The sequence below is a fragment of the Oryzias melastigma genome, linkage group LG6, assembly GCF_002922805.2.
Source record: "Oryzias melastigma strain HK-1 linkage group LG6, ASM292280v2, whole genome shotgun sequence".
In the NCBI taxonomy this organism is placed as follows: Eukaryota; Metazoa; Chordata; class Actinopteri; order Beloniformes; family Adrianichthyidae; genus Oryzias; species Oryzias melastigma.
Window position 1 is genome coordinate 4,515,656 of NC_050517.1, and position 22,951 is coordinate 4,538,606.

At 39.6% G+C, this 22,951-nt stretch overlaps 1 protein-coding gene across 4 annotated transcripts in view; it reads left to right on the top strand.

Annotated features, from left to right (window-relative positions):
- Nucleotides 1–22,951, top strand: part of hsd17b12a (hydroxysteroid (17-beta) dehydrogenase 12a) — a 57,269-nt gene that overhangs the window by 31,519 nt on the left and 2,799 nt on the right. Inside the window, exons 5-12 of one of the 4 annotated variants that reach the window (XM_024281105.2) lie at nucleotides 930–975; nucleotides 15,190–15,236; nucleotides 16,792–16,867; nucleotides 19,396–19,503; nucleotides 20,222–20,286; nucleotides 20,399–20,443; nucleotides 20,781–20,815; nucleotides 21,459–21,540. In XM_024281105.2, coding sequence (XP_024136873.1) covers nucleotides 930–975; nucleotides 15,190–15,236; nucleotides 16,792–16,867; nucleotides 19,396–19,503; nucleotides 20,222–20,286; nucleotides 20,399–20,443; nucleotides 20,781–20,815; nucleotides 21,459–21,540 — 504 coding nt within the window. Of the gene's footprint in view, nucleotides 1–929; nucleotides 976–3,386; nucleotides 3,688–4,732; nucleotides 4,758–15,189; nucleotides 15,237–16,791; nucleotides 16,868–19,395; nucleotides 19,504–20,221; nucleotides 20,287–20,398; nucleotides 20,444–20,780; nucleotides 20,816–21,458; nucleotides 21,541–22,951 lie in introns of those variants that run through there. The other 3 variants (XM_024281109.2, XM_024281104.2, XM_024281110.2) reach the window with 3 other exon arrangements.

Genomic DNA, 22,951 nt, shown 5'->3' on the forward strand with positions numbered 1-22,951 from the left:
CGTGGATTGTGTGTTTCTCTCCTGACTGTGTGAGTGAGATCTTGGTAACGTTAGAGTTCTTATAGACAAATGTAAACTTTATGTTAGTATTTATATGTTTGTAATATTTTATTGCATCGAGCAAAGCAGCACATTTTAAAATTAACACAAATATCCAAATTAGTTGAAATAACAAATTGAGATTTGCTGTTGTTGGTTGATGGGATTTGTGGTAAAACGACATAAAGGATGAGCAGAATCTCAGGTGTTTGACAAGAACATTCAATACATTTTCTCCATTTTAAAAATCTTTTTAAAAAAAACAAATGCACTCAATGTGTGTGTGTGTGTGTGTGGGTGTGTGTGTGTGTGTGTTGCTGTGTGTGTGTCCAGTCTGAGATGTGTTGTTTTCCTTGATGCAACAACAGATAAATTTCAGGACTGAAATAATAACTTTAACATGAATATAGATTTAAAGAATGTCACTGAAAAAGTGAAATATTGGATCAGTTAACAAAAACTCTTTAATTTGTTACATTTAAAATACATTCATTTTCATCAGATTACAATTTTGAGTTGATGGTCTAGACAATTTAAAAAAGTAATTTGATAAAAAGTAATATATATTAAAATGTAACTAGTTAGAGAGTTTTTGTTCATTGATCGATTATTTCACTTTTTACAGTTATGGTTCAGTTTCATTTTATTTTAGCTGAAATTTTAATCAATTTATAAAGATACTGAATTTACATATTTGAATTAATTTAAATTGTGCTTTAAATGTTTTTATTTAAATGTACATGTGTCAGATTAACATTGATGTTTGAGCTGATCTTTATTTGATCGTCTTTATGAGACATGAGACTAAAAAAAGAAGCAGATAATATTGAACGTGTTTATATAAATATGTATTATAGTTAAATAACTGAACTACTGTTTCGTGTTTGCAGCAGCTGGAACGCGCGACGCTCGTCCTCCGATGGATCCGGACTGCAGGTATGGAGATGAAAACTCCTGTTTTGGCTGTAAAGTTTTCTTGTAAATTGTTGAGAGTTTGTCATAAATGTGCATGGACTGTCAGGATTTTAACGGGACTCATTTGGTGGATATCTGCGGACTGAGTTTTGTGAACTGAGAGCTGAAGTGAGTCTGCTCCTTCCGGACAGGTTTGGGTTGCGTAATAGTGAAACCCTCGTGCGTGTTGGTCGGTTTGCTCCGCTTCCTCTTGATGATAAAATGATGTGGTTTCATTCGTGCTGGTCAGCTGCGGTGAAGGCTCTGTCAGTTATCGGTCAGAAAGTTTTTTACTAACTTTCCCATCAAGAGCCGTCGCTCCTGATTCCTCTGTAGAGGACAGAAACCGGGTTTCAGCGTGTCGCTGTCCACCGTCCACTCACATGCACGTTCAGCACCATGGAGAGCGACAGCGAGGACAAAGGAGTTTGATGGGCCTGCTGGAGGCAACAATTAAGTTACATTTGATGGAAACCTGTTATATTTCTTTACACTTGTGAGGTATTTCTAATAGTTTTCGTGGTCATTGATTGTGAACTCACAGAGAAAGAAAAGTTGACCTGTTTGGAGCCACATTTCCCGTTTTTTAAGTATATTTTCCTTTTGGTGATTTAAAACTGAGAAGAGGTGGAAATGAGTGAAGTTTTTCTTGGTTTTAGTAGACAGGACGTGAGTGTTTGTCATGGTCACAATGAAAGGAAGTGTGTTTAGGTGAGTGTGAGATGAGAGGAGGGACAGGAGTTTGAGCAAAGCTTTGAAACAAACTGTGTGTGTACATTTACGCATGTGTGTGTGCGTATTTACGCATGTGGTGACCAGTCGATATGAACGCATGGAAAAATTGTGAATAATTTGATTGTGCACTAATGAAAAACTTGACAAATGTGCAGTGGGTTTCTGAACACATCAGGAAATCTCTTTTTTTCCAAAGGCCTGACACACATTCTCTGTGAATCTGTGCAGATCTCACATCGTCCTGTGGAGATTTGGGGTCATGCGCGCTCTTTTAAATCCCAACTTTCTTTGTTTTGTATTTTCAGCTGTTGGGATGTGAAGACGCGACCATGGTGTGAAGGAGGAACTCAAACGTGCATGTGTGTGTGCGTGTGTGATGAATAAAGTTTTGTAAAATCAGAATGTTTATTATATTTAACCACAATTTGGTGTAATTTTGCTTTACGTGGATTATATGATTAGTTTGTTTGTAGATTTTAATTTGACATTTCTAGAAAATATTTTAAATGCATTTATTTAAAAAAGGTTTTATTTTGTATTTTGTTAAACTGTTACCATTGTTTTTTCTATTTTTCTGCAAAATATTAGATTGCTGCTTTGTTGCAAAAACTGAAATCTCCTCTCCGATGACACCGCACGACTCCTCTCACTTCTGTCAATGCGTGCGTGCAGATGCGTGACGGCTGTCAGCCTGAGCGCGCGTTTTTATACTCTTGTCTAAATGCTGAGTACAGGAAAGGGTTTGCGTTGCTGCTCGGGCTGCTGCTCTGCCCGCGCGCGCTGTTCGGTTTGTCGGTGTGAGGCGGAGAATGGCGGCAGGTCGGCTGACTCCAGACGCTGTCGGTGCTTCTCCTTTCTGGGTCTCGTGGTGCACGCGGCGCTCTGACCGCGCAAACGTCCGGCCTCTGCAAACCTGTTTGTCTCAGAATGTGCATGGAAATGTTAAAACTGTCCAATAAAGGCGTGGAAATGTACCAGCCTGTCTCAGTGTTTATGTAACACACGCACACACACACGCACGGCTCTCATGCGCCCTGCTGCTGCAGGATGTTTTGGATGGGAGCTTACTACTGTTTGGGAAATCTCGCGAGATTAAAGTGCGATTTGATGGGGATTGTAGTTTTTGCTCACACTTACACGTTGCCGCAGAGAGAGGTGATACCAGAGCTTTCAGGCGCAAAACATGTGCACATGTCCGCTAAAATGACCCGCTCCCGCGGTGACTGAATACCTAAAATAGATGAGTGAGTCATGCTGGAGGCTGACCTCACAGACTGGCGTCACAGCAGCCAATACTCTGCTGGGTGGGAGGAGCCGCGCATTCCTCACCAATGAGCGCATCCCTTCATTCATAAAGTGGTCGGGGCAGTTTAGCTCCGGAGAGTTTCATAATTCTGACTGAAACCGTCAAACCTGTTCTAGAACGAGCCAATCAGCGAGCCCGGATGGGAGCTGCCGTAATGGGCTTCCAATCCCCGCTCCCCCCGGTCTGGCCTGGCCCCGCCCCCCCTCATAGAGGAAATCGAATGAATGGGGCAGCTCGAGCGGTGATTGACGCGTAAACGCGCCTATCGTGGGCGCGCAGCGGCCGAGGGACGGATGCTGCAGCCAGTGAGGCGCACAGCTGGGAGGCGCGCTTCAAATCAGGCTAGACAAGTGTTGGGGGGAGGGGGGTGTGCGCGTGTGATGCTACAACCTCCTTATAAAGGGACGCTCTCTCACGTTGTGGCTTGGAAATTAGAGCACATTGCCTAAAATTGAGGTCTCCACACACACCGACCGCCGCCGCCATGAACACCGAGGAGATGATCCGCCGGGCCGAGCCGCTGTTCTTCTGGGTCGGCGCCTCCACGCTGGCCTTGCTGGCGCTGTGGCTGCTCTACAGGCTGCTCACGGGCTTCAGGATCTGGGTGTTGGGGAACGGAAGGCTGCTCTCCCCGAAGCTGGGCAAATGGGCAGGTGAGTTCTGTCACAGTTCACACGCGGGAGCTCGAGAGAGGCCAGCTGGAGCCGCGTGCGCGTGGACCTCAAACTTCACAAAGTCAAGCTGCGTTCTGGTGCATTTTTTTGTCACTGGTATCAAGGGTGGGGGGGGTGGTGGTGTTGCGTAACCAGCGCAGGTAAGCAGCTGATTGACTGACTGACTGGTGGGGGGTCAGTTCTTTATTGCGTCAAAGTTCCCCGCGGCTGCTGCAGGAGCTCCAATCAGCCTCATTTGGAACCGTGGAGGGATGCCCCACCGGTGAGCCAAATTGCGCAGGCTATGCGCACTTTTCAGAGATGTAGGTGATGAGGACATGACCCACATAGATCCAGTTAAAAAGCCGCACGTGCCACCATGGACTGAGCTGGTCCACACGTGTTCAATCACTTTAGATATGGTGGAATTTTTGACCTTTTTGATGTCGATTGAATTTGATTACTTGTTCTGTAAGCTCGTGGCTTAAACCGAATGGTTCTGGTTCGGTTTGACCCACTTCCCAGTCTCAGACTGCTGCGTAAAAGCCTCTCGCGGCGCTCTCCTTCACCCCTGCAGAAGTCATCAATCTTGAATTTTTGTAGTCGTCAAATACCATCTAAATGAAATCTGTTGGGTTAAATGATGATTAATTGATGCGCCAGTAGAGAGAATGACGCAAAGCCAGGTCGCCCTCAGGAATGACTAATGCACATTTTTTTCTCGGGGTTCATCCAGACTGTGCAGTGGAATGTTGGTGCACTGAGTCATGCTCGGGTTTAACTGTCACCCTTTGAAATCTCATGAATAACTTCTTTTTTAAAGCAAAAATATGTTTACATAATGGCCCCATTTTTTTCTCTCTCTTTTGCGCATCAATGACTCATCCCGAGTCCATCTGACACGTGGGTTAAACTTGTAGATTTTTGTTGCGCAAGGCAGAAAATATCTCTCCTCGCGTCCTTGAGCAACCCGAGAAACTTGAATACCACTCCCCAAAACCAGTCCCCGCCACCAGTTGGACCTGAACGCGGATGCGTCGTTTCCCTGGAACGGTTGGAGATGACGGCAGGTGAACGGGTTTGGAAGCGGGGGGGGGGGTGGAATAGCGCCTCGGATGAGGTCTCCTCCTCAGCCGGTGGGACCAGGTGATCTGGTGTAGCCAGTTTATTTTTTTTCTTCTGACTGGCATGCGTAAAGAGCTCTTTAACTGATCACCTGTTGCAACATGTTTGGCGTCTTTCTGTTGGACTTTTCCTTCGACTGGCTTTTATTTTGAAGTTTCAGGTTTTTCGAATTTCTCTTAATCCATTCTGCAGAGGTCAAATGATTCTCGTGCACTCATCATAATCAGTTGGATAAATAATACATTTACAGTTATTTCAATTGATTTGCTGACTTGGCAGATGTCGTAACTTGTAAAGAAACCCAGTTGGTTCCTGTCAGACAGGTTCAAGTTCTTGAGGTTTTCAAGTTCACCGACATCTAGATCCGATTTGACAAGAAAAGCTGGAACATCCCACCCATTTTAAACTTTTAAAAATCTCATCTTTATCTCCTGGCTCAAAGACATCTTGTTCCATTCGTGCTGACGTCCTGATGCTCAGCAGGTGTTCTCTCTGGTCCTGTTCTGTGTTCATGGGACTCCTAGTGGCAGATGCGACGCACTGCAGGATGAATCATTCCCTGCACTCTGCTGCCTCTGCAGCTCTGCCTTAAACCACATTTTCAAGGAACCCTGTTGAATTTTAGTTTGCATCTCCTTTTTTCTAAAGTGTTCAGAGAGAAATGGAAAATCCTCTGAGGTTTTGTACTCCGTCTGCATCAGGGAGGTAACCAGCCAAACACGATTCATACCTGGGTTTTTCTCCACTCCTGCCTCTAGTGGCCTCCAGCTTCTTGAGTTATGCAAGCCACCGTTTGCTGTGCTGTAAAACTCCATCATGAGAAAACAAAGCAGACAAGAGCATCTGGAATGTGACATTCCTCCTGGAGGAGCCCCATCCACACCTCACAATGACTGACAGTGTTGATGCAGCAGTTGCAAACAAACAAGTATTTTTGATTCATCAGGAACAAAACCTGAGGAAGAACCCTCATGACTCAAATATCAAAAAATTAAAAGGATTTTTGTAGCTTAATGCATTCACATTTTCACATTCACATCCTTCCTCTCTGAGTACATGCTTCCCCCATGTGTGTTTGTGTGCAGACGAAAGCCTGCTGATCAACACGCTCTGTGACACGTGTTGGAGCAAAGGATGCTGGGAGGAAAGAAAAGCCTGTTCAGCTCCTTCCCTCTTGAGTTCATTTAGAAAACATACTCGTCTTTGCTTCATCCTATCATGTCTCCCTCTGCATGTTCATTTCATTTGTATACATTTATTTTAAGTCTTTTGCTTGCCAGAGATTCATGTTTAGCCAGTAGATCAGGGGTCTGCAACCGCCTCTGGAGCCACATGTGACTTTTATTAAAGAAAAACAAAGTTTCTAAATTTAAAAAAGTAACCATAATATGAGAAAGCAGCAAAAAGTAAATTAACGTAAACTTTAACTCATAGACGAGCAGTAGAAGGGCAGCATCACAAGTTGAACTACAACTTTTTGACACATTTGTGCGTCCTGTACTACAGAAAATCAATGCACATCAATAAACACAACCAGAACTGAGGCACACCAGAAAATGTCAGAGGTTACTTAATTAGTTTGGATTTCATTTTGGTCTGTTAGATGCACAAACAGTGAAATTAACCAGTTTTTATTTCATCACTGCTGACATTACATTTCTACTTACTACTCTATTGGCTGCATTGAGATGATCAGATGTGACAGGGTGTCTTTTATTTTGAAAGTAACTTCTGTCAAAAGTTTAAAAAAAAAAGCATTTTTCTTTTTGTTTGTGTTTTGTTCATGCAACATGAACATCAGTTAATTTATGTTTAGTAACAAACGCGTAAATATAAATCTGTTATTTTTTATAGGGTAAAGGAAGACTTTGTTGCTCCTACTGGGTTGTAAATCAACCTGATTGGCTCCTTCAGAGTTGAAGGTGGCAGACCCCTGATCTAGACTTATTCTAACTCGTAAAGTTGCATTACTTTTGATTCATGCTAGTGTGAATGCTTTTTACTGAAATCGCAAAATGTTAAATTTGCTAAAAGACTGGTAATTTCGTTTAAAGAACAATGAAAGGGCGCTTAAGTTGACCTACATTTCGAAAATGTTTTAATAAAATTGCTTAAGAATACCTAATAGATGCAAAAAAAAAAAAAATGTAGTTTGTTACTTAAATGTGAGCTTACCTCCAAAAAGTTAGCCCCCCAAAAAATCTCACCAGATGATAAAATAAGCCAAAAAGCTAGCTCATTGTGTAAATATTAGCTAAACTCCAAAACAGTCTAAAATTCCTCATTAAACTAAATTAGTCACAAATGTTGGCATGTTGCTAAAATAAAAGCCAAACTATAAATTAGCAAAAAAAAAAACATCAATAGAAAACAAATGAGCTAAAAAAAATAGCATGTTGGTAAAATATTTGCTATACTCTAATTTATTTAAATTACTATAAAGATTAAACAATATTCCATGAATAAATTTAAAGGCTTGTTGTTAATCTACTTAAAATTCAGAAATTTGAAGACTTTCTCAGTCATTTACTATGGTCCATATTTTGCTAAATATTTCAAAATATATAAAGTTGATGAATACCAAAAGTACTAGCAGTAATCTTCTGAACAAGCTGAACGTATTGATACTACGATCGCATAAAGTGTGACTGAGTTTTTATGTGCTAAAAAACGTACAAAAAGCACCAGAAGAATCACTACATTGTGAATGTTGACTAAACAATGTTTACACATTCACACAATGGATACATGCTGCAGGACATCAGTTGCCAACATAAAGAACAACATTTAATAAGGTGTTTGCTGATTTGGACAAAAACTTGTGCTTTTTGCTGAATCTTAATGCAATATTTTCAAAAAATGTATCTTGATCAACTTTGAGGACTACGAGAAACCTGAGATTTCTTATTCTTTCAAATAATAGATGGTAGTAGTTCAATATGAAATATGTAATGAGACATTTAAAAAATAACTTAAGGGCACACATTGTTTCTCAGCTCAAAAGTTGACCTTATGCGTGTCCAGATTCCTTAAAAAAATGAAATATTCCGTATATTGGTGTGAATGTTTAGTAAGCAACATTACTGCTGGAATTTTTGGTTTTTATAGACTTTATAGTTTTTGAAATATTGAGGGTTGTTGAGGCTAATTTAGAGTTTAGCTTCTATTTTAGCAACAGGCTAATGTTTTTGACATATGTAGTCTACTGAGGAATTTCAGGCCATTTGTGAGTTAAGCTAGTATTTAATCAATGTGCTAGATTTTTTTTGGCTAATCTGGCATCTACTGAGGTTTTTTGGGGCAATTTGGAGTTTAGCTCATATTTTGAGGAGCCTCTGGTCACACGCAAACCGCATCGGAATCAATATGTAGCCAGAAGCGCAAATCGTAACTTTGACTGGTTGCATAAGCAGAATGGCCTTTTTTTTATTTGGCATAAAATCTTTGGGGGGGTAATTTGGTGTTTAGCTCATATTTAAGCAACAAGCTAGCTTTTTTGGCTAATTTGGCATGTACTAATGTTTTTTGGACTAATTTAGAGTTAAGCTAGTATTCAAGCAACACACTCAATATTTTTTGCTAAATTGGCATGTATTAGGGGTTTTTAGGCAATTTTGCCAGAATATTTTTTCTAAAATTTAAGTCAACTTTTGCACTCTTTCATAGTTTAACAAAATTTCCAGTCTTTTAGCAAATTTAACATTTTGCAAATGGCACACGAGCCTTATTGCAGGTAACACAACTTTTCTAGTTTTAGTTGCAATAGGATAATCACTGTTTCAGAACTATCATTTAGAGTTGTCTTTAGCAAATCCTGATCATTCAGACTGACAAACCGACAGGACCTAGAGCATATATGTCACGGCTTGGCAACGTCCTGAAAAACTGTTCGTACTGGATGGTCGACATACTTGGAGGGAGAGAGATTTATGCAAGTCGTTGCTCCAGGCGACGCCAGGAATTCTTTTGAATATTTTTTCAGGCGTGAGTTGGAGTGACGGTGAATCATTCCTTTTGGAGAAGGAATGTGCTGTATGCAGCCATGACCTGATCCATCGGGGAGGGGGGGGAAGGAGTGGCACATTATCTGGATTAAAGGAGTCTTTGATTATTTTTGTGTGATTGCAAGATGACTTGGCATAAAAAAAGATACAATCTTTATGTGGGTGCAATCTGATTACTTAGGACATTATTCATGCAGAACTGTTGAAACTATTGAATCATTCCAGTTCTCTGACAGTACAGGTGTTTATGTTCTTTTGATTTACTAAAAAAGAGCTGCTTTTCTCCTTCAAAATCTACTGGAATGATCGTGTTAACAGTTGAAAAGTTTCAGAATGTTAAAGATTTTGTGTTTTTTGATTTGCCATTTTGGATGAGTGTGGTGCAGGAGGTTGCATTTCAGTTTCCTGCACCCCTCCCTCCATCGAAACATATTTTTTTCTGAGATAGGAGGGTCTGCTCGTTGATAGGAGAGTTCGGGGTGCAACAGATTACATAATGTTGGGCTGTGTAAGGAGACTGGGGCATGAGAACTGCAGCCGCTCCTCTCTGAGAATCCTAATTAGGCGAGTGCTGATGATAGAAAATGCCCCCCTCCACCCTGTATTTATTCAAATGTTCTTAAGGAAATGCGTGCATACATGTGTTCTCCTCATGGCAGGGTGCATGAGGGCTTTACAAGGCGGGTTCAGGCTTTGTGGCAGTGATGGTGGAGGATCTTGTTGGTATTCCGGTGCTGCGGCAAGCAAGCAAGCAGCTCCCAGACAAGCCAGAGCTATTTTTACTCCTCCTGCTGCTTTTTTTAGACCCTCGGAATATTGAGCAGGCAGAGGCAGGGGCTGCTCCACTGCTGAGGGAGGGAGGGAGACAAAAGGCTGGGGATGTCAACGTGGAGCTGAGCTGCAGTGCAAACGCGCCCCCATCCGGGCAGCTCGGAGCCAGCAGGATTTTCTGTGCATTTGAACGTGGGGTGACTGGGTTCATAGAGATGGAGGGGTGGGATGAATGTGCAGCGGTCCGTCAACGTATGCTGGCGTCAGTGCTGCTGTCACTCGCGTGCCTGCTTGCGTATCCCCTCTTGTGGTGGAGCGTCGTCTCTCTGATGTAATGCCGTTCTCGTGTGAGGGGAAGTGCTACTGGGATTGGAGAGTCTTTGGAATTATGATTTGTTTATTTAGTATTTCCAGAATTATTCCTTTTTTGGTGTTGGTGAGATGATGCATACTGTAATATTTTGACATCTGAAGATGGGGTGATCAATGCTCCCACCCAAAACCTCACCAGCTCCTCCAAAAAGCAGTTTCTTGGGAAATGGAGCCATTATATAATGCTGGGAGGAGTGAGCCATTCATAAGTACAACAGAGGGGGGAGGTGTGTGTGTGCATTCATGGAGGATGGGGGCTGGTTGCCTAACTTAGTGAAAAAATACAATTTAACAAAAAAAAAAAAAAAACTTTTTGCTTCACCACTGGAGGCGGAGTCTGGGCTGTATGAGGTTCCATTTCTGCCAAAAATGTTTTTGCGTCCACTGTCTAGATCACGAGTCAAAGTCGAGGCCCGGGGGCCGATCCGGCTCTCAGGGGGGTTCTATCTATCTGACCCTCCAGATCATGCTCTCATTTTTAACTCGTATAATTTTGATTATGATTATTTGTAAGGAGAGTAAAATATTGAAAGTTATTTAAGGTTTAAGTTGATTTATTCTGGAGTAATATTTCTGACTTTTTATTATTTATAATTATGTTAAAAAGTTAGTTTTAAAAATTGTAATTCTGCTAGCTTTTTGGACTATTTTGGCATTTACTAAGATTTTTTAGGCTGCTTTGGAGTTTAGCTATTTGTTTTCAGCTAGATGTTAGCTGTTTGGCTAAGCCAAGATTTTTGTCTTTGTTTTAGGCTAACTTGGCATTTAGCTAATATTTTCTGTCAGCTTCAACGTTTTCAGCTATCAGCAGTAGCATCTCAGCTTACAGCATTCACACTAGTATTATTGCAGGTAATGGTATATATCTAGTTCATAATTATGATACAGTTTTAAAAATGTTGTTTTAGTGTTGAATAAATGTTTCTTGTTCGGTCCGTGACCTATGGTATGTTTTGGATTCTCGCCCCTTGTGTGATTGAGTTTGACACTCATGATTTATGTTTTTAGTCCATTGTTTGTCTACTGAAAAAGTTTATTGAACATTTGTTTACATCTATGTACTACTAAGCAATATCTTCTGTGAAACAAGAGCTAACGACGCTATCTACTGTTGTCTGAAGACAAGAAATGCAAAGTTTTAAAAATAAAGCAAATTCGAAGCTATCCCTGTAAGAAGTGTGGACATGCAGAAGATATTACCTAGTAGACATTCAACTTGAATATTAAGATGGGGGCTGCAAATGGGCTGCCAGTTAGAGACCGGTGTGCCATAGTATTGATATCGCGATAATTCGTCCTGCGATTGATTCTTGATGGGTTCTCACAAAGTATCAATCTTATTTTCGTTTGACGAGGCTGTAAAACGTTATCTTGATCATCTTTTAGTGAGACGTTCCTTTGGAGGTAGAAAGGGGGCGCACTTCACACCAATGTGTCTGGCAGCTACTTGTAGTATTTTGTTTTTGTTCTGTTGTTTACAACAATTTAGCACCAAATAGTGGCACTGCTGATCATGTTTACTATTTGGTAAGACTCAATTTTACAGATAATTCCTATTTTATTGGCATCAGTGCTTGTCAAAGACATAGGGGGGGATTTGGACACAACCTAACTACTAAAAAGCTAATAGTGCAGGACCATATAGTGCTCTAGATTTTAAAGGTAATTCGGACACGACTACTTTTCTTTCGTTTTTCCAAACACCAGATATGACTTCACTGATTTCACAAAATAAAAATTGAATCAATACGAACATTTCACAACCTTTATTTGTGACTCCACCGTGTTCTGATGGTGAAAATGTGGATGGTTTATTAAAAAAATACATTTAACGACTACTTTTGCTAATCTAGTGAGCATTGACGCACACTAGTTTTTCTCAGACTTATGGAAAATTTCTAGTGCACTCGATTTTGGAATTGGTAGGTTCAGACAAACTAGAAAATGGCGAACGCGATAGTGAGTACGGGGAGTTCAGACATAGCTTAAGTATTACTAATTACAGCAATGCTGCACAAAAGTGTGTATTATTTGTTGCACAAAAAAGACACAAGTTGTTTACTATGATTGTGGTCAAGCTAAAAAAATAAATGTGGACATATTTTCCTAAATACTTTCTTTTCTATACTGTAAGTTATTATAGATGATTTTCACCAATTATTGCAGCATTGTGATATCCTCGTATGGTGAGGTACCAGTGAGTCCCAGCACTATGTTAGTCTGTAATGCAGCTGAAGGGTTATATCTGCAGCATCGTCTGAATTTATTTTAATTAAAACTGGGATTTGGTCATTCATTTTCTAATTTTTAACAGATTGTTGCAGTTTTTTGTTTTGGATGGATTTACTCAAAAGCTCTGAAGGTGGAATTCTCCAGTTTGGGAGGAAAATCACCAAATGAAGTCTTGAAATGTGTGGCATGTCCAGTGTGACGACAGCATCGGTCATGCAGGTCACCCCGGAGAGGCTGACGTCTTCAGGTTCAGTCTTTTCTTTGCATGTGCACGTTTGAGTTTGCACAGTTAACCTCCTGGCTGGGAAACTTCAGGCTGCCATGTCGTTTTTTGGTGCATTCCTCAGACATTGCGACATGAGACGTGCAATTTTGGTGCACATGAAACTCCGTCATGCATTTCAATTATCTTTGGGACATTTTGTCAGAGGAATGCTGCTCGTGCACTTTTCTGTGGCACATTTTAAATCTAGTAGTAGATGTTTGGTTTTGTTCCTTGAAGGAAATGGTATTTTTTTTTCATTAATGTTCAAGTAAGGTGTCAGAAAGGACATTTTGCTTTAATTCTTTGCCATAAATATCAGTTGTTTGTGTCAGATGTGAAAAGAATCGACTCCATTTGATTCTTTTCTGTAAATGAAGATTGTCCTCCACCTATGAGGCATTTTACCTTACCCCCCCCCCCACACACACACACACATGCAGGCATCTGCATCTGCAGCGGGGACCCTGACTTGGTACAGCCCGTCCCCATTAAGGCTTTTCCACCACAGAGCATTTCATTCAGGTTAAAAATAACCCGGGATTCTGCTCCAACTTTTTACTTTGTGCAACTCTGCTTCACTCCCTCATTCACTCATTTCTTTTTCTTCCTCCATTCGGTTTCTCCTTCACTCCTCCATTCTTGTGCTTCGCTCGGGTTCTATTTTTAGCCACCCCAGGATCCCTCCCTAACCCACTTCATCCTCCTTTCTTCTGCTCCATGTTCGTCATCGCTCCCTCCTCCCTGCATCCCCTCTCATCTTTTTTTTTAAGCTTTTTGCGAGAGAATGTCCTCTCTCTATTAATCTTTCATCAAGCCTTGCTTGTGTATTCATGATTCACAACTGTGTGTTTGTGAGTAACACCACTGTGCGCTCTATTTTATCTCCTCTTCCTTTTTAACATGTTTTTATTCTGCATCCTTCGTGACTGAGATTGATGGGCAGCAAAGAGTTAAAAATAGCTCTGTTGAACACAAAGAACATCCATCTCTCTCCTCGTATTTTTTCCTTCTGTTTATTCCAATCCTTCTTCCACCTTTTCATTCTGTGTTCGTCCCTTTCTGCCCTCCATAGTTTCCCTCAACTGTTCTGCTCAGATTAGCTGGTATGTGGAAACAGTGAGTTCGTGATCACTCTGCTGGCAGGGAGTCTTCTTGCTGCAGAAGCATCGTCTCAGTGAGAGTCTTTTGTTCCTCTGATCTCAGCCTTCTGTCTTTGTAGCTCATTACTCTGTATCATTACGTTGTCATTTTTATATAATGTGAATATTTATTTTTAGGGGTGAATAAATATTGAGAGGAACTGGAATTTTCTCAAAATCGTTTATTTTTCACAGAAGCTTGTATGACTTTCTTTCAAAGTAAGACTTCCTGTCCCAAACAGGAAGATTCAAGTGAAGTAAATGTTTTCCTAAACATGATACAAAAATGACATTTTCTCTTGTTATACTTTAGGTTTACTTTGAGCCGTCATCCTACTTACTTCTGGAGCATAAAAACGAAACATGATTGGTTAATGATCCAGTAGAAAAAGTAAATGAAGAAAACCCAAATCTAGATATTTCATCCACTCCCCTCTGAGTAGCTATTAACGATTGTTATGCAGGGTAAGATAAAATGAACTTTAAAGTCGTAAAATAAATTTAGCAATCAGAAAAGATCAGATTTTTACCACAAGTATTTGTAATCTGAGTATTCTGGAGGAAGCAAGGCCTAATGATGTCAGCAGGGATAGAAAAATGTTTATCTTCTAGCTCAGAGGTCTGCAATCTTTAACACTTGGAGACATTTAGGTCAATTTATCTCTGACCACAACCCAGTAGGAGCCACACATCCTTTAAAAAAACAAGAATTTTTATTTATTTTTATGCAAAAAAATATATATATATTTTTTTACATTAATGAAACAGATTTTTTTCCCTAAAAAAATATGAAACGGTTTACAACTTTTAATGGATGTACACAAGACTTCCTTTCAAAATAAGACTTCCTGTGTCACGTAGGATCATTTCTGAAGCAAATCTAGTGTCAGTAATCGGGGGGGAGAAACATTTTTAAACGTTTCTGGTGTTTCTTTGCCAGAAATTCATAAACTTAATTTTCTAAAATTAAAATTGAGCTAATTAGTTGTCATTTTTAATCCAAGAGTCGCACTTAAAAAAAAGTTTTAGTTCTTGATTATTGAACCACTATGACTATGCTTTGGAGGCTCAGAGTGATACGTTTTTTTTTTTTAACTTTAGTTACTTTTTTAAGCTAAAAGCTTTGTATTGGTCTTTAACCAGAGCTCCTCAGTGGAGGGTAGAAGAGCCGCATGTGGCTCCGGAGCCTCGGAGTGCAGACCCTGGTCTGGAGGTTGGAGAGGGCGCATCCATAGACTGTATATAAGAATTACAGTCAATGAGCTCATCCCAAATGTTGGGAGAGTTTCTCTTCAGGGTGTGTCGTCCGACTGCCTTTGTGTGCTCTTTCACCTATAAAGCCCTATAGCTTAACTTCCCACTGAGCTTTGCAGCTCTCTGTCGACGGTTACAGGTGCCCAAACCGGATTTGATAAAGCAAAGATCTGATGTGATTTGCTGATGCTGCATAACTGAAGCCGTCTGACGGCATCGGTTACGTCTAGAATGTTCTTTAAGGAGATGAACCAACTCTTTCATTTGGATTCTGGTTTATATATATTTGCCTTGTTGTAAAAACATCTGACTTTAAAGTCTTTCTTTTCTGTTTTCTCAGTTGTGACGGGAGCCACAGATGGAATTGGGAAATCCTATGCGGAGGAGGTGAGGTTCCTGGACCCTTTTAATCCGTGACTCATGCACACATGCCGCGGTGGTGGAGAGCTCTCACAGGATGCAAGGGTCCTCACAGACATATGCACACACTCCAGGGCAGACTTGCAGGGATTCTGTCACACCCCCCCCCCCCCTCCCCATGCACCAGTGTGGGAGGGCTGCGTCATTCGGACGTTTGTGGCTTTTTTGACTTGTGCTGCTGCTTTTAGTGTACAGTGGATAGATTGATGACTGCACTTTCCTATGTTTGGTTAGAGTTCCAGATCAGGAAACCATGCAGTTGACGTGATGATAATTCAAAATGATCAGGGAGGGCAAACCTGTGCACTCCAATTCTGGGTGTCACTACTGGTTTGTGAAGACGGCTGATCTGGATTAGAAAAAGATTTAAATTCAAGAATATTTTGACTTTACACAGCAAAAAAGCCTTTAAAGCAGGGGTGTCGAATTCAATCGCACAGGGGCCAAAATCCAAAACAAAGATTTATTGAACACTCAAACTACATTTTACTTTATCATAATTATGAACTAGATATATAGCATTACCTGCAATAATGCTAGTGTGAATGCTGTGAGCTGAATTTGTCAGCTGAAGATGCTGAAATTGATAGTTAAAAATGCTAATGCTGATAGCCAGCTAAAATATTAGCGAAATGCAAAATTAGCCTTTAAAAAAAAAAAAGTTAGCTAAAACAGGTAGAATGGAGCTGAAATATTAGCTGAACTCCAAAACTGCCTGAAAAATCTTAGTAAATACCAAAATAGTCAAAAAACCTAGCTGAATGCCCATTTTTAAAACTAACTTTTTAACATAATTATGAACTAGATATATAGCATTATCTGTGATAATGCTAGTGTGAATGATGTAAACTGAATTTGTCAGCTGAAGATGTTAATGCTGATAGCTGAAGATGAAATTGATGGCTGAAAATGCTGAAGTTGATACTCAGCCAAAATATTAGCCAAAATAGCCTAAAAAAACGAAAACAAAATATAAGGTTAACCAAAATATTAGCCAAACTCCAAAACAGCCAAAAAAATCTCAGTAAATGCCAAAATAATCCACAAAGCTAGCAGAATGACAATTTTTAAAACTTTAAAACTGTAACTTTTTAACATAATCATGAATGATAAAAAGGCAGGAATTTAATTCCAGAATAAAACAACTTAAACCTTAAATAACTTTCAATATTTTACTCTCCATAAAAATATATTTTGTCAAAATTATACAAGTTAGAAATAAGTGCAAGATAACATCGGGTCATTAATAACAATAAAATAAAAGGATCTGGAGGGCCGGATCTGGCCCCCGGGCCTTGACTTTGACACATGTGCTTTAAAGTAACAGTGAAGGTCTGATAAGTGCAGCACATTCAATCACAAAGGCTAGAGCTAGTTTAAAGAAGACCTTAAATGTGAATCAAACGATGGCTTTACGACTGCCAGAGAGTCATGAGTATTTCTATCCCTGTTCTGAAAGAAGTTCTCCGTGACCAAACCTGTTCCGTGACTGATGCAGTTTTTTTTTTTCTTGCTTTTCCAGCTGGCTCGTCGAGGATTCGCGATGATGCTGATCAGTCGCTCCCAAGAAAAGCTGGATGACGTGGCAAAGTCACTGGGTGAGTGTGTTGGTAGTTTTCCATAATAACCTCATGGAAACAGTGTTTGGTGTCGACTGACGGGGATGCTGAACTCATCCGTCATAGTTTCATAGTAAAGTCTGCAGCATAAAGGAACATATAAAACCTTTCAGGTAGTGTTTATACAAAGTGTTTATAAAACAACAGAAGTCTAAAGTACACTGAACTTAACTTCTTTTATTGGCAGAAAATGGCTTTTTAAAATGAGATTCATTATTTTTAGCTATGAAGTGAAGAATTATTCATCACTGAAGTTTCCAGCTTGTAGTTGTTGGGAGCCTGTATGAAAAGGATGAGCTTGAATCATTTTCTTTTTCCTCACTTCCCTTCTGGCCCGTCTCTCGCTTTTACCAGAGACTGAATGACAACGGTGCTCCGTCCTTCTGTTAATGGTGCCCTCTCTACGACTCACTCTTTCCATCTGTCTCTGATGTCTCACGCAGAGCAATTTTCCCTGTCGTGTTTCAAGTCCACAGAGGGGGCTGATGGGTAGTCACGAGCAGGGTGCGGCATGCCAAACTCTGGCACTCCTCCCTCACGATTAGTCTCACAAAAATGCCCTTCTTGCCTATAAAGCAGCAGCCAGCTCACCCTGCCCCACCCTTAATTGTGTGATTGTTTATGCGTTCACACTATAGTGATTCTCTGCTCCTTTCCGTACGTTTTTCGACATGTAAAAACTCAATCACACTTTCAGTGATTTCAGTAATCTTGATATCAAAACATTCAGCTGGTTCAGGACATTACTGCTTGAATTTATAAACTTTAGTTTTTGAAATATTGACCAAAATATGCCCCATAGGAAATGATTGAGAAAGTCTTCAAATTTCAAAATTTTAAGTAGATTAGCAACAAACCTTTAAAAGCTGAAAACATAGTCCATGAATATATTTAGTCATTTTAAAAAAAATTGGAGTTTAGCCAAAAACTTTAGCATGTTGCTAAAATATTAGGTAATGTGTTACTTACTGAGGTTTTTAGGCTAATTTCGAGTTTAGCTTTTGTTTTAGCAACAGGCTAACGGTTTTTAGGCTAATGTGTTATCTATTGAGGTTTTTTCAGGGAAACTTGGAGTTTAGCTTCTATGTTAGCAACATGCTAACATTTTTTTGGCTAATGTTATTTACTGGGTTTTTTTGTCTAATTTAAAGTTCAGCGCTCTTTTATAGTTCTTTAACAACATTTCAATTTTATTTGCAAATTTAGCATTTGCAAGTAGTTTTTGCATTTTCAGCAAAAAAGTTTCAGCATCTTCGACTCCTTTCAGCCAAAAACATTCATACTAGTATTATTGCAGCTAATGCAACTTTTCTTGTTAGATCACTGGGATTGTCTTCTTCCCATTCTCTGTTTAACCTTCTTTTTTTTGACTTTTGATCACATCCTCAAGCATTTTCTGTTACTTTGGACATCATCAACTTGTTCCCTAATAAATACAGCGAATATTCTCAAATAGACCTCTTCTTTTACCTAAAATACTTCCATTTATTTTTGGAAGAATTGCCTTAAGTTTGAGGACGACACCCTCTGACGCGACAGTTCTGGAGGTTTTTTGATCAGAGACACATTCCAGCAGTTTTTCCTCTCCTACCCCCTCTGCCACGTATCTTCTGAATGAATTGTTGGACAATAGACCCTAATTGCAGCAGGCAAATAAAACATGAGGAGGAGAGTTGGAACTCTGGTTTGTGGGCACACAGCACCCTCCGGTGTTCCGGTTTGACTGTATGTAGTTTTACGCTCCTCGTTGCTTTAGTAAGCGTTCACACTATCGTGATTCTCACGCTCCTTCCATATGTTTTTCAGCACATAAAAACTCAATCACACTTTCAGACTCTTCAGCAAACTTGATATCAAAAGGTTCATTTTGTTTGCCATCTATGGTTTTTAGAATAATTTAGAGTTTAGCTTCTATTTTAGCAACAGGATAAAGTTTTGACTAATTCAGCTTACTGAGGAATTTTAAGCAATTTTAGAGTTTAGTGAGTATTTCAGCAATTTGCTAGCTTTTTTTTTTTGGCTAGTTTGGCATCAACTGAGGTTTTTGGCTAATTTGGAGTTTAGCTCATATTTAAGCAACACACTATATATTTTTATAAAATTGGCATGTATTAGGGATTTTAATGCCAAATATACTATACATTTTTCAGAAATTTAGGCCAACTTCAGTGCTTTCATAGTTCTTAATGAAATTTCCAGTCTTTTAGCAAGTTTTACGAATAGCTTTTGCATTTTTAGCAAATCCCTTCAGTAATTAAAGTAAATTGCGTCACCATTTTCAGCAAAAAGCTTCAGCATCTTCGGTAACTACTTTCAGCAAAAAGCATTCACAGTAGCATTATTGGAGGTAATGCAACTTTTGTAGTTTAGTAATAGTTTTTGAAAAGTGTCAAAGTTTAATTTGACCTGTGACACATGGTGGACAGATCAACCGTTCTCAGGAAGGTGAATGTATGTGGAATGACTGAGCTCATGACAGGATAATGAGCACTCGCTTTTCCTCACAGAGGCAGAGTTTGGCGTTGAGACCCGGACGATTGCGGTTGATTTCGGCAAGACGGACATCTACCCAAAGATTGAAGCAGGACTGTCGGGGCTGGAGATTGGTGTTTTGGGTAAGATAAAACTTTGTCGCGTTGGAGTGAGACTATTCTTCGTACTAATTGCTTCTAAACTGATTTCTACATGGTCTCAATTGGGGTAAAACTTTGCCCACAGTTACTAATTAATTTTGCAACTATTATCAGTTTTTATCAAGCTCCTAAAACATTGTGTTCTTTAAACTCTCATGTCAGAAATATGTGATGGCATCTCGTCATTGTTCTAATCAGTACAGCCGTTACATTCCAGTTGCTGTTGAATGCCATGACTCGTCATAGCTTTTTTTTTTTTTTTTTTTTAATTGCTATGTGTGAATATCACACACAGGATCTGTGTTGTTTCGGTCTTTCCAGTTTTGTGACAGCCAAGCAAGAGATCAGTCGTCTTTTTAATTCTTGTGCTTGATGAACTGTTCACTCTCTCGTATCAAAAGCAGCTTCACAATCATGCAGACTCTACTTTGGATCGCCGTCTCATGTGACATATTTAAAGATGTTCTGAGCACTTGGGCTTTAAAGTTCACACTGTACTTTCCAACTGAACATTTAGAGAACTCTTTGTTCTTTTTATGTTACCAGCTGTGTTCTAATTCAAGGTGTGGCTGTTAGTTGGGTAAATGCTTATCTTTTTTGCTTTTGCTGCCACCTAGTGGTAGAGTTTTGCATCAGTCTTTTGTGAAAATAGGAGTGCAATTCATTTTATTTTCTCCTTTTTTGTGTTTTACCTGAACAGTTAACAATGTTGGAGTGTCCTATCCCTATCCTGAATACTACCTCCATATTCCTGACCTGGACAATGTAAGTAACCCTTGGCTGTAGATGGAAATCCTCAGTAATAACCGTCCATTCAGTCCAAAACAGATTTTTTAGACCTACAATGATTTAGAATGAATGCTTTTTTTTCTTTCAGTTCCTCACAAATATGATCAATGTCAACATGACCTCCGTGTGCCAGGTAAGTTTGTTTTTACCTGGAATCGGTAACACTTTCTCACAAATGGGAGTTTTAAAAACTTTGCCTTTTTTGGCCCAGTAGTTGTTTTTAATTTGGTTTTTCGCCTTCCCTTGTGTTTCCTTCTGATCTGCTGTTCTGTACCTGCAATGTCTTAGTTGTTCCCAAAGCAACGGCGAACTACACAAACGATGTCTGTACTCTCCGCCCACGCAACTGCTTCTCTCTGCTAGTCTGTCTCTCTCTGCTACTTTTAGTGTTTCTGAGTCTTTATTTGTCCTGTTCTCTGTGCATTTCTTCTGGTAAATTGTAAACTTCACTGTGGTGCTGTGCTTTGCAGATGACTCGTCTTGTCCTGCCTGGAATGGTCAGTAGGTGAGTCAAATCTAGGCTTTTGTGTTGTGCGACATGACTGCAGTAAAATGACAGCCTTTAGAAACAAAACATCTCACAGAAAAACATTTCTGCTTCTTTGAGGACAGTATTTGAAAAGTACTTCTTTCTCAGTTGCTCTTTGCGAATTGGGACCAAAAAGAAAAAAAAAAATCTCTTTTCCATCACTGCATCTTTTTTCCCTCCTTTGTTCGCAATGCTGTCAAGCTTTCAATTCACACAAAGTGCTCTTCCCGTCTCATTGGCCGCCCCGTTCCCATGTGACTGCTGCTGGCCAATGGCAGCGCAGGCACATTTGATGCCGTGTGAGGCTGGAGCGTCCTCACTACATCACTGCAGCAACAGGTTGCCATGGCAACGCACATGACCACTGCCACACTGCGCGTGTGTGTAAATGTGATTCCGCTCTGTGTTTATCTGAGAGCTGGATGTGCACAGACACGGATTTCCCACCAAAAATCCCTGAAAAGTTTGGGGAAAAAATGAGCAGTGAAATGCTCCCGGGAAGCCTTGATGTGTCGAGTTGTTTTCATGTTCAGTCACATCACCTGGACTTCATGGAAAATGTAGCATTTGATGGTTTTGACAAACTTCTGCATCAATCTTTGCTGTTATTTCCTCCTAGGGCCAAAGGAGTCATCCTGAACATTTCCTCTGCCAGTGGCATGTACCCCGTCCCTCTGCTCACAGTCTACTCCGCAACAAAGGTACGCACTTCCTCTGGCATTCTGTCAATCACGCTGCAGACTCTTCATGTGACGTCACACAAAACGGCGAGAGTGTAGTGTGACTTCCAGTTTACGGGTTTAGAATGTTAAAGCTATTGTACATAAATGATGAAAGGTAACCAAACCAATTGTTACAGAAATTTGTACAATGTTTATTTTCTAAATGTCCTTCCTGGTTGTATTGATTTCCCCAAATCCTCAAATGTCAGTATTCCTCCTGCAGAATGCTCCACAGTTCAGCAGGACTTTCATGAAATAAATATTGTACATTTTTCTGTTGAAATTGTTAAGGTTACCTTTTTATTATTTATGTAAAATTGTGTTAAACAGCGTTTACTTCTTTGGTTTCCTGGTCTAAATCCATTAACCAGAAGTTAACACGCTAGCTGTTCACGGCCCTGGCGCCATTTTGTCTGACGTCACAGTGAGAAGGGTCTATTCCTTCATTCCTGATGCTTTAAACCAGGAGTCTGCAGCCTGAGGCTCTGGAGCTCTTTTTCCTCTCCATTGTGTCTTTGGCTTCCAAGTAAAAATGCAAACAATTTGAATAAATAACGGTTTTGTAGTATTTACGTCAATAACGTTTTGTTATTTATGCATAGACTATTAACCAAACTGAGCAAAATGATGATTGAATCTGCTATCAGAGCAATAACATCATCTTAATACATTTAGTTAAAAAGAAATATTCCACACCAAAGTTGTTTATAATCAATAGTAAAGGCTGAAGTAACACCAAAGTCACAATGATAGAAAATACGTTTTTTGCATTTTTAGCTCAAATAAATCAACTGCAGCTGGAGGATCTTATCAAACACAGGATGTATTTTATTTTGAAAGGAACTTGTATGAGCTGCTTTCAGGAGTAAAATTAATTTAATGAAGAAAAACTCAATTGTAGAGATTATTTTAAAGCTATATTTTTTTTAAACAAATGGCTTAATGGTCCCAAAAACAAAGTGTCTTTTTCTAACTTTGAGGTGGGAACTTTGTGGCTCCAGTTGGATTTTAGTCCATAAATCAACTATTAAAATAGTTTACGACTAATTTAATAGACAATTATTCGTTACTTTATATTATATTGAGTCTGAGTGTAGTAAAGTTGAAAGTTATAATGACTTTCTGATAGCTTATTGGACCATTTTGGCATTTATTAAGGTTTGTTTAGGCTATTTTGGAGTTTAGCTAATATTTCAGCTACAAGCTAGCTGTTTTGGCTAATTTACACTTTTTGTTTTTTCTTTTTTGGAGTTTAGATAATATTTCAGCTATACGCTAGCTGTTTTGGCTAATTTAGACTTTTTTTCAGGCTAATTTGGAGTTTAGCTAATATTTCAGCTGCATCCTACCTATTTTGGCCAATTCAGGCTTTTTAGGCTAATTTAGAGTT